Source organism: Ascaphus truei, chromosome 14 (assembly GCF_040206685.1).
Source record: "Ascaphus truei isolate aAscTru1 chromosome 14, aAscTru1.hap1, whole genome shotgun sequence".
Classification (NCBI taxonomy): domain Eukaryota; kingdom Metazoa; phylum Chordata; class Amphibia; order Anura; family Ascaphidae; genus Ascaphus; species Ascaphus truei.
Window position 1 is genome coordinate 53,857,849 of NC_134496.1, and position 16,965 is coordinate 53,874,813.

General features: G+C 45.7%; 1 protein-coding gene across 3 annotated transcripts in view; it reads left to right on the forward strand.

Moving 5' to 3' along the window:
• The window catches only part of LPP (LIM domain containing preferred translocation partner in lipoma), a 243,942-nt gene extending 228,494 nt beyond the window's left edge, over positions 1-15,448 (forward strand). For all 3 annotated transcript variants that reach the window (XM_075571029.1, XM_075571030.1, XM_075571031.1), the window contains 3 exons: positions 6,422-6,600; positions 9,810-9,930; positions 10,034-15,448. In XM_075571029.1, the coding sequence (XP_075427144.1) occupies positions 6,422-6,600; positions 9,810-9,930; positions 10,034-10,162 (429 nt within the window). In that variant the 3' untranslated portion in view covers positions 10,163-15,448. The remainder of the gene's footprint in view (positions 1-6,421; positions 6,601-9,809; positions 9,931-10,033) is intronic.
• Positions 15,449-16,965: the final 1,517 nt, after the last annotated feature.

Below are 16,965 nucleotides of genomic sequence, written 5' to 3' on the forward strand. Positions count from 1 at the left end.
GGTCCGTGTCTGTCCAGTTAGAGAGAGCCGTGTGGAGGTCCGTGTCTGTCCAGTTAGAGAGCCGTGTGGAGGTCCGTGCCTGTCCAGTTAGAGAGAGCCGTGTGGAGGTCCGTGTCTGTCCAGTTAGAGAGAGCCGTGTGGAGGTCCGTGTCTGTCCAGTTAGAGAGGTCCGTGTCTGTCCAGTTAGAGAGAGCCGTGTGGAGGTCCGTGTCTGTCCAGTTAGAGAGAGCCGTGTGGAGGTCCGTGTCTGTCCAGTTAGAGAGCCGTGTGGAGGTCTGTGTCTGTCCAGTTAGAGAGCCGTGTGGAGGTCCGTGTCTGTCCAGTTAGAGAGGCGTGTGGAGGTCCGTGTCTGTCCAGTTAGAGAGAGCCGTGTGGAGGTCCGTGTCTGTCCAGTTAGAGAGAGCCGTGTGGAGGTCCGTGTCTGTCCAGTTAGAGAGAGCCGTGTGGAGGTCCGTGTCTGTCCAGTTAGAGAGAGCCGTGTGGAGGTCCGTGTCTGTCCAGTTAGAGAGAGCCGTGTGGAGGTCCGTGTCTGTCCAGTTAGAGAGAGCCGTGTGGAGGTCCGTGTCTGTCCAGTTAGAGAGCCGTGTGGAGGTCCGTGTCTGTCCAGTTAGAGAGAGCCGTGTGGAGGTCCGTGTCTGTCCAGTTAGAGAGAGCCGTGTGGAGGTCCGTGTCTGTCCAGTTAGAGAGAGCCGTGTGGAGGTCCGTGTTACAAAGAGGCTAATTTCTATTTTCTATGGTGCTCACAGGGACTGCACTTGTAACTGCTTTGTGGCTAGAAGTTCCTGCAAAGAGAGGTTAAAACGTTCGTGCGCAGGCGAGCAGTTTGTGTGCCGGCGGGCAGTTTGTGTGCCGACGGGCAGTTTGTGCGCCGGCGGGCAGTTTGTGTGCGTGTTGTCACCGTTGAAATAAAGAGCAGGGAACTGGATAAAACTGATGAGAACTGAGCAAAAGTGTCCCAGAGCAGTCGCCGGGAGGCGTTAGTGCGCCAGCGGGCATCGCCGGGAGGCGTTAGTGTGCCAGCGGGCGTCGCCGGGAGGCGTTAGTGTGCCAGCGGGCGTCGCCGGGAGGCGTTAGTGCGCCAGCGGGCGTCGCCGGGAGGCGTTTGTGCGTGCTGAGGACCTGAAAGGTGGAATGAAGTATCTAGGAACACGCCTCTCTCTGTACCTGGCAACACATACCTTAACACAGGGTGTCCCACTGCCCCCTCCTGTCTGTGTGCCAATTGTATGTGAGTGAGGAGAGAGGGGGGAACTCTCTGGGCGAGAATAGTCAGCTGTGTGTGCACTCCAGCGCGTCACAGAGACGCACTGACATGCACACACAGTAACGCAGAGCCGCCGACGGGAAGGGTAGTGCGGTAGCTAGAACACCGCGCAAACCCCCCGGCTCGTAACAAAACGCTGGCTCCCGAGTATTTTATATGTTACCCACCCCTGGTTTAAATGAAGGTTATTGCTTGGTTAGTAATTCCTGTGGCCGTTTCCTCCGTAATGTGTGTGACCTCGTTATTACTTGGAGCTCTGAGTAGGGGTAGGGTGAGCACTTTGGGGGCGGGGTGGGGGGGGGGGGGGGAGAATCAAGCGATTTTAGTTCATGTGCTTGGGGTTTTCTGAGACTGTCTCCGGCGCTTTGGCCGCTGATCGCATGGTTGATAGAAGCATGTACAGTTTCAGTGACAGCCGTATGTAAACACAGTTCTGATGTATGCTGCGTCTGTGATCTGTGTTGGTAGTGTACAGGTTGAGAACTTCGCTTCATTTTGCTAGCTTTATAGATGAAAGCTTTTTTCACAGACTGTCCAGAGGCATCATAACCCCCGAAGAGTCTGAGATGGAAACTCTTGCACTTGTCATCGTGCCATGCAGCAAGGGGAGTGTTAGCAGTTAAACAAGGTGTGTCCTGCGGCACCCAGCGGGAAGCCGCATGTCGGAGAACATATTCATTTTATGTGCGATTTCTGAATTGAACACTACAGGTCTGACATTGTGTTTGTGAGAGTGTGTGTCGCTGCGCGGTGGCGCGGTGGCGCAGCGTCGCGGGTTTTAGAATCCATAAGCAATCTCCGTCCGAAGGTGATTTCCGTTAACGATCGCTGCAGCAGAGCAGCTCTGCGTTATACGGGACAGGAGCGGCGCGTTCATGAAGTTGCTGCTGTTGATTCTTTTTAAGCGCACACGCCACCATCATTAATTGAACCGTGTGTTTGAAAACACACCAGTTTGTTTCATGTCAGAACTAAACGCAGGGAAACGGGTCCTGGTTTTGGAAATGGAACCCGCAGCCTTTGCGACCGCGTCTTATTTCAACCCCATTAATATCGGAGCATGTAACATCCATCTCCACGGTAACGCCGTGCGCTGCGCACACCCGGGGTTTGTTTGTTATTAAATGTGCTATGACTGCACAAGTAATTATCACAGCACCCAAAATAAATACAGTGTGTCCAGTTCCATAAACGTGATTATCCGGCCTGTCTGAATCTGCTTAAAGCCGCAGTCACCGCAGAATGAATATTTTCGTTTAACGTACAACTTATGGGGATCCCGGGGACCTTATCAGCGCCGCTCACAGCTGCCCAGGTGAAAGGTCCTTTTTAAATTGCAAGAAATTACCAAATTGAAATATGGCTGCCAAGGTTACCAATAAAAAGCCGCAAAGTCGCTTTTGGTAACTAGGGCCACCGAGAGGGTAGGCGTTGAAACAGGGACTGTCCTGTGGTGGACGGGGATCCGCCCCCCCGCGGTCCGAACCCAGAAGTTAGGCATTGTAGGAAGTCAAACCCACCTTCTTGTTTCGGACTACTGGACCCCCCTCCAGTACTGGGTAGGGCCTGAACAGACCAGCACCCCTACTCTACAAGTTGGGCTTGGTGGGAGGGGAGAGGAGGGACCAGCCACCATATTGTTCTCATCAAGGAGATTTAAGGGTTAATTTAGTCGCTACCCCGGAAATCCGTGAAAACGGGAGCAGCACAGTTTAACTCCGTGGAACCCCCAGAGCCACGATGGTGGGCTGCGCCGAAAGCTCCATTTTAACATCCTGGACTTGCAATATATCTCCTGAATGTAGCATCCAATTTTTTTCCAAATAGCATTGCAAGAAAAGATCTCAAAGAAAACTAACAAAATATCAATCGGCGCAAACTGCTGCTGCTGCAGTGACAAGGGCTTCTTCCTGAAGCAATTTTAAATCTCAATTGGTAAATTGACTATTGATTACTTGTTATCCAAACTTCTCAGTCATTTCACTCATATTTGCCATACTGGTCCTTTTGGAATAATATGTCTGATTCCCTATTATATGCGACAGCAGAGTGTGAGATCTGGGGCGTTCCTTCCTACACTCTGCAGAGTGTGAGATCGGGGGCGTTCCTTCCTACACTCTGCAGAGTGTGAGATCTGATACGTTCCTTCCTACACTCTGCAGAGTGTGAGATCTGATGCGTTCCTTCCTACACTGCAGAGTGTGAGATCTGGGGCGTTCCTTCCTACAGTCTGCAGAGTGTGAGTTCTGGGGCGTTCCTTCCTACACTCTGCAGAGTGAGATCGGAGGCGTTCCTTCCTACACTCTGCAGAGTGTGAGATCTGGGGCGTTCCTTCCTACACTCTGCAGAGTGTGAGATCTGGGGCGTTCCTTCCTACACTCTGCAGAGTGTGAGATCTGATACGTTCCTTCCTACACTCCGCAGAGTGTGGGATCTGGGGCGTTCCTTCCTACACTCTGCAGAGTGTGAGATCTGGGGCGTTCCTTCCTACACTCTGCAGAGTGTGACATCTGATGCGTTCCTTCCTACACTCTGCAGAGTGTGAGATCTGGGGTGTTCCTTCCTACACTCTGCAGAGTGTGAGATCTGATACGTTCCTTCCTACACTCTGCAGAGTGTGAGATCTGATACGTTCCTTCCTACACTCTGCAGAGTGTGGGATCTGGGGCGTTCCTTCCTACACTCTGCAGTGTGAGATCGGAGGCATTCCTTCCAACACTCTGCAGTGTGTGGGATCTGGGGCGTTCCTTCCTACACTCTGCAGAGTGGGATCTGGGGCATTCCTTCCTACACTCTGCAGAAGAATCTAAAGAGAAGGTGTTTGTCTGTATATGTCACTGTATGCCTGGGCAGAGATGCTGCTGCTGCTGTTTCTCAGGGAGTGTTCTGTACATTCAATCTAACGGACAGAATAACTGACAGTCCCTTTCTATGTACAGCAAAGAAATGCTTAACGTGTTGGGAAATCCTTGTGTATTACGTATGATCTTTGTCTCAATGTTTTTAAATAAAACGGCATTAATAAACTAAAAAGATACATAAAATTGTTGCCATTTTTTAAGGACTGTTTTACCGGGAATTATACATATACACTGCAATATAGTACATCTTGTTTTAAAGTACAGTGTGTCCTGGCATAAAACAGAAAGGGTGTTTTGTATTTCAGCATGGGCTGGAGGTGTCAGTTTGATGCCTGACTGCATGCCTGAGGCAGCTCTGTTACTATTTGGCATCTCATGATGAAGGGAAAAAGAGATGAGTAGGATTTTTGTTTGGCTTTTCCAACTCAACAAACTGGATACAAGGAGCTTCAAATCACTTAGGGGGGTATATATCACAACGGCCCCTGTTTGGGGTGGGAAACACTTTTTAGGGGTTCTTTCTGGAGGACTGGCTCAAACCTATCCTTAACCCCATGCAAGCAGACCATCTTGTACAGGTTCTGAAAATCCATTATGGGTTTAATAACAGGAGCCTCACATCCTTACGATTGGGCTCAGTACTGCGAGACTGTCTGGACATGAGAACCTTTCATGCAGGGATGATAACAGGCACAGAAGAGGTGGTTACCCCTTACAGCAGGGTTCTCAATTTCAGTCCTCGAGCCCCCCCCTCCCCCACCACGTCAGGTTTCCAAGATATCCCTGCTTCTACTCAATCAGTGGCCACTTTTGCTGAAGCTGGACTATCCTGAATATCTGACCTGTTGGGAGGTGTTGAGGACCTCTGCTATGGCAATGTGGTAAAACAAACATTTTACAATTAAAAAGGTTGTCTATTCCTAGAAAAGCAAAGGCTGCACCTCCTGCTGAACATCGCATAAAATGTTTTGTTAAAAGCAATTTGATAGTTGAATTCAGTATTAATTCTATTATTGCAGGCTGAGCATCTCCGTGGCAAACTTTTTTCTCTTTCCTTAACTCATTTTAAAATGTTTACCGAATGTGCCAATTCTTTTCACTTTTTTGGTAACTTGTGTCCTTTTTCTTTGACCATATGTTGGGTATCTCAGAGTTCTGGGTTACTACAATTCTGATGCATATCTTCCCACCTCTCCCTGCTCCCGAACTGCGAAGACATCACCAGCATTCCAGCCGAACATTTCACAGATGGAGGCCATTATAAAACTTAAGCTTAAAACATTTCGTTGGAATTCACTCCTCAGCCTCTTTGAACACGAAATGGAAGAGTCAAATTATCATCATTCATCATTTTCTTTGTCTCCTTGGAATTATCCTGTTCTGATTACTAGCATAATTCCTGTGGTACTGCGAAGCATGCTCATGACCTAGTTAACCTCTTCAGTACTGGACAAGAGTGCAAGTATTTAATCTAAATGTATTCATATTGTGAGTGTTTTCAGCCCAACAGGTAAATTCCATTCATGGCCATTATCCGCAGAATCATCCGTTGAGTTATACAAACTCTGTAGGGCTATGTAAAGGCCAAATGATAGATGGTTTCATATTCCATGTAATATGTTTTGGGGATTTACAGAGCAATTCTGTGGTTCCGGTTCTGGGATCATTATACTGTTGGTCAAATATGTACAGTAAATAAAAGGTCGAACCAGCGTTCTGTCCAACCAACTGAAATATTGTATGTCCGTGGTGTACATGAGTTTTCAAGATGGCCTCATTTGTACCTTGATTTCGAAGAAATTAGCATGTGCATACACAATGGTATAGTATACTGCACTGGACTAATACACTATATGGGTCTTTAGGTGCTGGTATGGGGGGGAATAGTATACAGTACAGCAGACTTTTAGTTGTGGCGATAGTCATGGTCGATTAACGATCGGATTTGAGCAGTTGTTTAAAAGCAGCAATTTGTGTTCTCCATCATTGTACTCTATGTAAGTGATTACAGTGATCAGATTGGGTTGCTGTTTAATACATTTAAAATAAATGAATAATTTACACCAAAAGATGGACTTTGTGTGCGCATGCGTACAGTATATTCGCGAAAACGAGAACTGGGTTCCTATTGCGGTGGATTTTGCTCAACCTCTGACTGCAAATAGCACTTTGCTGGGATTCTAAGGGTCGCGATGTGATTATCTTGAAGCACTGAACGCTCATTAATGACCTCATAATGTCCGCTGCTCTGCTGTAAGATTATTGTTACAGTGTCCTTTTTGTGTCTCCCTTGCAGCGCACTCTGGAGCAGTGCAATGTCTGTGCCAAACCCATCATGGAGAGGATCCTACGAGCGACGGGAAAGGCATATCACCCTCACTGCTTCACCTGCGTGGTCTGCTTCCGCAGCTTGGATGGGATTCCTTTCACCGTTGACGCTTCTGGCCACATTCACTGCATTGAGGATTTCCATAAGTAGGATATATTTACGATTCTTTCAATGTATTTAATACCGCCATAAAAAAAAATGTTGGAAACCTGAAAACCAAAACAGAGATGAGCAGTTTTATGTTATATTATTTTTTTTCTTCCCATTTCTTTTTAGAAGTATATAAGCTTTTTGTCACACAGGCCTCACCCATACTACTAATAACAGGCCTCATCCATGCTACTCCTAACAGGCCTCATCCATGCTACTCATAACTGGCCTCATCCATGCTACTCCTAACTGGCCTCATCCATGCTACTCATTACAGGCCTCATCCATACTACTAATAACATGCCTCATCCATACTACTAATAACATGCCTCATCGATACTACTCATTACAGGCCTCATCCATGCTACTCATAACTGGCCTCATCCATGCTACTCATAACTGGCCTCATCCATGCTACTCATTACAGGCCTCATCCATGCTACTCATTACAGGCCTCATCCATACTACTCATAACAGGTCAATTGAAGTACTTCATGCTGTTGATATTGGGTATGAGTGCTGGACTCCATGATTGATTTTCTGATTTGGGCAAATCATCCGGATTCAATGACGGTTAAAATAGATTTCTTTGTATTTTCCTCTACCTCTCACCATCAAACTAGGTAGTATAGTATGCTCCTCAGTTAATACTTTCTGAAGCGTATTGCGGTGAGTTGGTGTGTAGCAGTATTTTAGGAACTACATTGTAACTCTTCTCCGAATGCTGAATCATTGAAACCGCTGAACAAATGTATCCTGGGTGACATTTATGCTTCTCTGAAAAACAGTGCAAGAAAAGTGCAACAGCGGGCACAGTATTCTATCTTTATTGGCTAAATAACGGTTTGGATTTTTTTTGCTGTTGGTGCACATTTTAGTACTTATAGCTTTACAGTTCTACACATCAATTATCCAATAAATATATCGTTTCTACACACACTGTTTTCCTGAGAATCAAAAGGGACAGTAAAGTTAGGATTAGTAAAGATATACACAAGGTACCTATATATATTCTAGAACTAGGTACATTAGCCTTGTGCTTTAATTTAAGGAGTGTTCGTATGAACTCGCTCATCTCTGGTTTTGTATAGTTCATGTAGTCTGATTGTTATGTGCACAGTGAAACGGATAATTAGGATTACACCACAACAGTCCTGCGTCTGTCTGTGAACATTACACCCCCTCAATTACAAGAAATCAATACTGACATCTGTAAGTTTATATCTTCGTGGTTTGTCCTAGAAATGGCAGGACACAATGTCATTAGGGGGCCTGTGATATAAATGGCTTCCGACTGATACTGAAAAAATATCTCCCAAATCTGACATCACCGATGAGGAACAAAGCTCCGTTATACAAAGCTGGCATATTCCTCACACTCCGAGTACTACAGTAACGAGGATGAATCTTAATGAGCAGCGCAGTGTGGCTCCTCTGTAGGAAGTCTGTGGGGTTTGCTCCTATGCAACGGAGCATATGTTCTGGGCAGAAAATACCAAATGGGGCTCTGGTAAAACGTGTTAAAAAGTGAAATGCAGAATAAAATAGTATTATGTGATGACACAGAATATCTGTAAAATACCAGCCTTAGATCAGCTCCTTTTTTTCCTAAAGCAATTGCAAATGAAAAAGCAAAAATCTGCATGCCACTAACCCTGGGATAAAATTGCAAACAAGTGACCCCTCTGGCAGTGTGAATGGGGTTCTTGGGGTTGAAATTGTGTTTTTTGGGGTATGAGCACCTATTTCTGTAGCCCACTCTGATACTCATCAGAAATCCGGATTCCCAGCCTACAGTCCCCGGCTTCCTGAAAAGAATTCCCTTTTCTAATAAAAATCTAACCCACTGCAATAAAATCTATTCCACTTCTTGTAAACCTCAGGCTCTGAAGTAACAGTACTTTGCCGTTCCTCGGGACTGCTTTGTAGTACTGTGTATGAAGCGCAGCAATTCTTGTTTGGTCGGTAATACAGCCTGTTTATGGTGATAGAAAAACCCAATAAAATTGAGTCCAGTTCTTTGTGCTGAACAAGTAACACCGCAGTGTTGTGGGAGGTTCTGCATAGGCTAGTGGCTCCTTCTGGCAAATACTGCTTGTACTGTATATGTAAGCACTAAAAATAGTCAGGGGAACTCAAAGTAACTTCTTGGAGTATTGGCAAATTGTGACATTCTAAAATTCCCTGTGAATGTTGCTTTTGTTTGTAGGAACGCGCGCGCTTCCGAAAAATTACATTGGTATCCCAGCAACATATAGCAAACATATCCACACTAGGAAACAAGCACACCCCGGGAAGTAATGTTAAGGGTGTTCTGTAAAATGTTATACATGTGTAGTCAAATGCTAATTTTACACAGGGCAGAGAATTCTGTGCAAACAGTTATGGGATCAGCGGTGTCTGCTTTCTAAAGACTTGCTATACAGGTTGTTGGGTTTTTTTTGTCTGTTGCACAAGCATGGGGTTCAACAATACTGAATTGCTGTTTCTTGGATAAGAGAGAGACATCTTTATTTGCTGCCAGTGAAATGAAAAAACGTTCTGCCTGATCCATTTAATCCCAGGGCTGCACATTTTAAATCCGGAGTAGCATGGGTAGACTTTTCTAGGACTTTGTTTTCTCTCTTTGATCTCTTTGTTTTCCTTTAAATGTCCTGAAGTCTCGAGGGGTGTGTTTTGCGTGTGGTGTTGTGTGTGCTGATGCAGTTGGCGTGTGCTGATGCAGTTGGCGTGTGCATATACTTTGTCAGAGTTAACTTTATGGAATGTGTAGATAACTTCATCCTCTTAGTCCGTGTGTCAGTGCAATTTATCCTCACAATAAGAACCTCCTCTCATTGGGGCAGGATCCCACTGGAACTCCATTCTCCAATCACAGTATAGGAATTCTGAGACTGCAAACCCAGCATCACATTGGAAGTCACCTGCATTCTGCACATGAAGATGAGCATAAAATAGCAATCGAACAAAAAAAAAAAAAAAAAAAACAGCCTGTGTGATGAGTGGCCATTTAATAAGTGACTTAGTATGTGACACTGATACGCTTGTAATGTGTAAACACATCTTGTGAAGCCATCTTAGCACCTTTATTCCTGAACACGCCAACACAAGTCTTAACCCATGCAACCGTTTTTGTGCAGTATTGTGGTGCTGGTTTTTAAGTTGTGACAATTGAATATGAAGTCATTGTTTCCTCTCATTTTAGGAAGTTTGCCCCGAGATGCTCTGTGTGTAAGGAGCCCATCATGCCAGCTCCGGGCCAGGAAGAAACGGTCCGTATTGTAGCCTTGGATCGTGACTTCCATGTGCAGTGTTACCGCTGTGAGGTTCGTATTACCAGTACTAGAGTAGTGTGTTCTTGTGCTGCTTTATATCGAACCACTCTGGCTTTGAAGAATTTACAATAACACTTTGCTTTGCTTCTGATAGGACTGCGGAAGTCTCCTCTCTGAAGGGGAGAATCAAGGCTGTTACCCGCTGGACGGACAGATCCTCTGCAAGGCCTGTAATTCTGCACGTATTCAGGCTCTCACTGCCAAGTCCAGCACCGACCTGTGAATGAATAGCACCTCCACCTGAACATCAGGAACAACCTCAATGCTTCTCACGCCTACCAACCTCATGGCCAACTGTAATCATCACATGGTCTTAGGGATATGGCTTTATAATATTCATCTACATTAGACTCCTCTTCTCGTGGCACATCTAAAGGAAGGCCAGCATTTGTAGTTATTACAGACAAACTTCAGTCACGGCACTAACGATTGTAATGCTCTTCCTGTTTAACTCTTTTAGCTCACGAGGGACTTGCAGTGGCCCTCTAGCTCAGAATGGGTTAAATGCAAAGATTGTGTTCACTTTTTTTCTTTATGCATATTTGTGGGCAATTGAAGCAGCAATTCATATCATTGACAACCCTGAAATTGTAACACGCTGCACTGCGAACAGTTTGTGGGAATACAAAATGTCAACTGTGTGTTGGCAAACAAGGACCTGATGATCCGTATTAGCGAAGCTAATAATTACTTCTGCCCGCAGTCACTGCTACACCTAATGCCTTTAATCACTAGAAACCTCTGCAGAGCAGAACGCTTCTCCTGACTATCCGTAACATTGGTATGAGAATAGCTGGCAGAACACTGCAGACCTGAGAGTTGGGATTATATGGAGATGGGGATTTCATGTACTGTATGAATATATTGAGCAGCAGGTAGAATTTCAGGAGGGGAGGAAGGTTTTCCCCGGGATCGGCTGTTTCTTGCTCTGTCATTTCTCCCTTGTATGGCTTTGTTCCTTTATATAGCACACTATTTTGCTGCTCCTGCTGGTGATGGCAATTACATACGTGGTTGGTTATTTTTAAATGCTCTTTATCAATGGTATGCGGTTTGGAAATATGCAAGCACAGACACTCACCTGTTCACAAGAGCACAAAGTAACACGATGTAGCGCTCTAGATTATGGACGAGTCTTGTTGTGGCTCTGTGATCCGGAGATATGCAATGCCAGCTACATGCCTTAAAGTGACATACTGTCGTTACGGAGTCACAGAGTCCCAATGTTTGGGCTGTGATCCAGACATATTTGTAGCAAAATGATCATAGTAACTCTAGTAGGTCATTGAAAGTTTGCAGTGCTGAGCAGTTCTTGGATTTAGACTGGGGCCATATACACTGCTTTATTGCTGCCTTTCTCCAGCAGCCACTGGGTACTATAGCTGCACGTTAGATTAGACGTCCCTCGAATAGTTAAATCTAATTTAACACCTTAACTGCTAGAGCTTCTTTAAAAGCATTATCTGCAATGAGTTTCCGACTCCTCTGGTAGCGGACATGTTAAATCCATATCGCTACTAAGAACCTCCAGGGGTTGTAGGGACTGGTTGAACCATTCCTACTCTTCAGCAGTACAGTGGAGAACACTTCTTCAAATGCTCTTAAAAGGAGTAAATAAAAATTACAATTAAAGCACCTGCAGCCACTTTATAGCTTAATCAAAGTGCCCCTTAGAGCAGGGGTGGGAAACTCTAGTCCGCAAGGTCAGGGTTTCAGGATATCCCTGCTTCAGCACAGGTGGTGCAGTCTTCAACTGAGCCACTGATTGAGCCACCTGTGCTGGAGCAGGGATATCATGAAAACCTGAGCTGTTGGTGGCCCTTGAGGACGGGAGTTGCTCACCCCTGCCCTAGAATGTGGAGGGAAGGGAAAGATTTGCAGGTCAATGTGAGCCTCAAACAATGTTCCAGTAACAATGAGCTCCGGTTTCAAACTGTATTGCATGTGTGTTGCCTTAAAAGTAAAGTATAATGTAATTTTCTATTCACTAAAATCATGCTTGACATGCAAGCGTGGCCAAATTTCTTGTTTCGAAGCACAAAAACATTACTGAAAGTGAATATATATATATATCTTTAGAAGGGATGAACGATTTCTAATAGGAAACTTCCCTGGGATTCTCTGCGTGTAGCTATGGCCTGTCTTGTTACCCATTCATACTTACAATATTCAGCTGCCAATGGCCCAGGGCCATCACTGGATAAACTCTGCAATGTCCATATAATAACCGGTTTATAGGGGATGTGGCTGAAAGTTCCCGGAATTTGTTTTTGAACAATCTCAATTAGAAATGCAGTGCGTGTCCATGGTTCATCTCTTTGGAAAACAGCAAGCACCAGAAAAACAAATTGTTGTATTACTGGCAGATCTTTCCATTCAAGGGCTGGTTTGTTTTATTCCTGTGCGGCTTGATTTAGAACAGGGCTGGGCAATTATTTTGGCTGGAGAGTAAGCTTCACGGGCCACATACTAAATATAGAATCTACATTAAGTCTGTGGTCCGCTCCCCTCCTCACCAGCTTCTCCCCACCGGTATCTCTCCAACCCTCCTCACCAGCTTCTCCCACCGGTATATCTCCAACCCTCCTCATCAGCTTCTCCCCACCGGTATCTCTCCAACCCTCCTCATCAGCTTCTCCCCACCGGTATCTCTCCAACCCTCCTCACCAGCTTCTCCCCACGGTATCTCTCCAACCCTCCTCACCAGCTTCTCCCCACCGGTATCTCTCCAACCCTCCTCACCAGCTTCTCCCCACCGGTATCTTTCCAACCCTCCTCACCAGCTTCTCCCCACCGGTGTCTCTCCAACCCTCCTCACCAGCTTCTCCCCATGGGTATCTCTCCAACCCTCCTCACTCTCTCTTAATTCTCCCCTCGCCCCACCTTCCCCCCTCGCTCGCTTGGCCCGCCTTCCCCCTCGCCCGCTCGCTTTCCCCCTCGCTCGCTCGCCCTGCCTTCCCCCTCGCTTGCTGTCCCTGCCTTCCCGCTTGCTCGCCCTGCCTTCGCCCGCCTTCCCCCCTCGCTCGCCTGCCTTCGCCCGCCTTCCCCCCTCGCTCGCCTGCCTTCCCCCCTCGCTCGCCTGCCTTCCCTCACGCTCACTCGCCAGAGAGCGTCTCCACACCAAGGAGGGTCGCAGCCCATCCCGTGGGCTCACCCCTGATTTAGGACACTGTGGACCAATCAGGTTTTCTTCAGATAGTGATACATTTTAACACTGCTATAGATACCTCTATTAAAGGGGTATTGGGGTAAACGCGTCCGTTCTACATGCAGTTCACATGCAAACTTTGAGGACCGCCCAATTCTCTCGTTTACATGTTAGTACAGACTTCAGGAGAGAGTCTGAAGCTAATTATTACAACGAGTCATATGCAAATTATGTGTAACCAGAACTCTGTGAAGTGTATCACAACCTGTGAACGAACGTCGTTTTCACGAAGACGAATACTGTGCATCTTTACACTACACCTTTGAAAGATTTTAACGTCGCCTTTTGGGTCACAATGGAAACTCACACCAGCCGTAGTTTTACAATGTCATATTTCGTTCCATTCTCGCCACATACCGTGCATTTCACAGCCTGCCTCCCCAGTATCTGTAGGTATTATGTCTGATGTTTGCGCGGGATCTGTTCTAGTAACTCAGGGCTCCGCCCTGGTGGGGATCTCTCTGGGCAGGTTCAATGGTATGAGGTTTGCATTCGGCTATGTCTGTTTTGGTCCTTGTATAGTGTGACCGTCACTGGGCTTTGATAGGTATATGGTGGCTGTAGTGGCACTAAGGTTGGAATGTAACCCCTGTACTGTTCTATAAGTAATAAACTCGGTGATAGGATATTCATTGTCAATAAAGAAATGTATTTTCAGTATAGTTGCATTGCAAAAAAAAAACCTCCTAAATATTTACAGCTGTTTTTACGTGTAAATGCTCCTCTAGCTACAGTATACCGATTATGCCTTTTACCGTCCTCCACAAAATAATCCCGGGAGCAGCGTTAAAATTCTGTATCTACAGCAAGAAATCTGAGCAGTTTAAACACTCGTATCAGTTCTAGTTCTGCATTGTTTGGATTTTTGGCATCACAACCTCTTCCAGAATAAAATGACTGCAGCCCATTCAGAGCTGAGGCCTCCATCCCACGGGGCGTTACACTGGTACTGAACACTGTAATGTGGACAGAACTCTTCCAGGAAGCTTCTGTTTGCCTTCCCATGTGCGTGTTCTGAAGAACATGTTCTCCGAGTTGCCATGCTATAAAAACTCTTATTAACGTGATGACTTCATCTCTGTTGCAGAACCAATAGCACTAGGAGTCATTCAATAAACTGCAATAGTGCCGCACGGGATCTTCCTTTACTTTAGTAAGGGTCTCTGTGCAATAATGCCCCGATCAGCACGATTGCAGGTTAATAATCCTCGGAGCATCTGACTCCCTCCTGAGAGAAGCAGTTCAGCTAGCTGCAGTTTGGTTGTGGCTGATTGTAGAGGAGACGCCCTTTCTTGTGAATAGCTTGTTGCTATCGCACATTCGCTCCCATTTAAAGTTTAAAACCAATGGAGTCCCTCCCCGGAAAGGGATTTGTGAGTTAACGTAGCCAATTCCAGTCCTCAAGGGCCACTAACAGGTCAGGTGTTCAGGATATCCCGGCTTCAGCACAGGTGGCTCAACCAGTGGCTCCGTCAACAACTGCACCATGTGTGCTGAAGCAGGGATATCCTGAACACCTGACCTGTCAGTGGCCCGTGAGGACTGGAGTTTGCCACTCCCTGGTGTAGATCTTGTGTACCCATTTGCATCCGTGTACCCAGAATCCTTTGTGCCTGAAGTTTCACATTAAGATTGTGACGTGTGAATGAGCTGTGCAGCCATTATTCTGCTCTGTGCCATAGCGAACAAGATTTTCTCTTATTTCTTTAGCAAAATCTTTTATTAAAATCCACCACTCAAGGAGGTTATACAGTGTTAGAGTACAGTGTATCAAGGTCTTATTCATTTCACACAGATGTGTACAGTATGCCTGAGGCATCGCTCCTAACACGTCACTGGACACACAGTAACCATGCATGGGATACGTCTTGTGTAGCACTACAGACCTCATTATAGACTGATTAATCCAAAGATAAACCCTAATACCAAAGACCTTTTTCTAGAAGTAGCCTAGCGATTTTCCTTTGCATATTCATCGGCAACAGAGTGGGATCCTAGCATCTGCATAGGAAACGGGCTAAAGATTTTGATAAATTGCTTTTATAATGGACACTAAGTGGCACCCTTACAACAGAAGTCTCAAAGTAACGCTCCAGCCATGCACATTATTACTTTAAACTTGCTATACAAATGTTATGTTAATCAATTAAAGAGTATTTGCGTAAAACATACAATCTTGTTCTATGTATTCTGTCCTAATCTGATTTTTATACTCTAAGATTTTTTTATTTAGAAATGTTTCCTGATAACAAACAGTAATATACACCGTGCTTCACATTAAAATTTCTATTTGCATTACAAGTTTCACGTTGTGTGTTTATTTTTTTTTACTTTGCACTTCACAGTCGGGATTTAGTATGGGTGCATTCCCTTTATAAAATGGTTTTAAAAGGTTCATTCTGTCCCAAAAGAAGTAAAATGCTTCATTTTTTTTTTTCAAAAATCCCTGCTTAACCGCCACTTCTGCTGGTCTGAATTGGTACAAAAAAACTAGCTTGTGAATCACTCGTCTCCCTTAAACTGTCCCCTCTTTTGAGTAATTTCACTCTGGTTCTTGCACCGTATGGTTCTTGCACCGTATGGTTCTTGCACCGTATGGTTCTTGCACCGTATGGTTCTTGCTTAGTGAGTTCTAACCTTCACTGGATAAATCCATGGAAGAGGCAGGAAAGAGAGGAGACAGAAACCCCCACACAGGAGAGCTCACATCCAAGCCTACTGTTTAACTCCACGTTGTAATGATTTCAATTTGAAAGCGTGCAATAGTTTAAAGTTGTCTTTTCTTTAATCCCCAGGACCCTCCTATTAAGAATTGAATGAACATTTACATAACTTTATTGCATATAGCGCCTTCCTCCCAATGGGACACAAAACGTGTCACAATTACAGTATAGCGCACGACACGAGGAATATTACACAGTCCCTGCCCCGCAGAGCTTACAATCTATGATTGTGTTGCCTGAGGCACAGGGAGATAAAGTGACCTGCCCAAGGTCCCGAGCTGACCCCGAGAATTGAACCAGAATCCCCCGATTCAAACTCTGTGTTTAGAGTCAGCGCCTTTAATCACTGAGCCGCTCCTTCATTTAATTCACGGGGGGTTTGGGGGGGGCGGGGATTGCTCCCCTCGTTTTATTTACAGTATTACCAACCAGGGCAGCTGACTGATTTCCCAGGGCCCAACATTGAACTTTTGACCTGAGGGCGGGGGTCAGTGCCCTAAATTTGTTGAACGAGGGGAGGGCCTTCTGTGGAGCCACGCAGGGGAAAGGACACAGCCGGCAGACCGGACGTTGGGCTACACGTCCCGGGATTACCCGGGCAGGACCCCACACCCTGGTGGTTGCCCCCTGTCTGCAGCTAACTAACCTGACTCACTCCATGTCATCGTGAGAATTTGATCCATTCCTGGCATTGTTAGACCCAAGCCCATTGTATTCCGGTTCTGTATTTGTATAGAACATGGACTCTGAAAACCAGGACTGGAGAATGGTCGTATGACGACATGGAGGTTTGTATTATGGTGTTAACCAACAAATATACTGTAGAAACGTTTGCCATTTCCCAGCTTCCAGTACAGCTAAAAAGCAAGGCCGAGTCAGACAGACCCATGGACCTACATACTGTAACCGCACTGAGACACAGAGCTCCATACAATGCCCCGCATTCTTCTGGTAGCAATTCTTTGTAAAGGAAAATTGCACCTTTTGCGTTTAAAGCCCCAAACAGTGCACTGCTTTCTTTATCTTTGCGTCTACTTCCATCCCTGACAGACATATATAATGTAGGCATGTTTGCTGACGCAGGTTGCTTCCCTG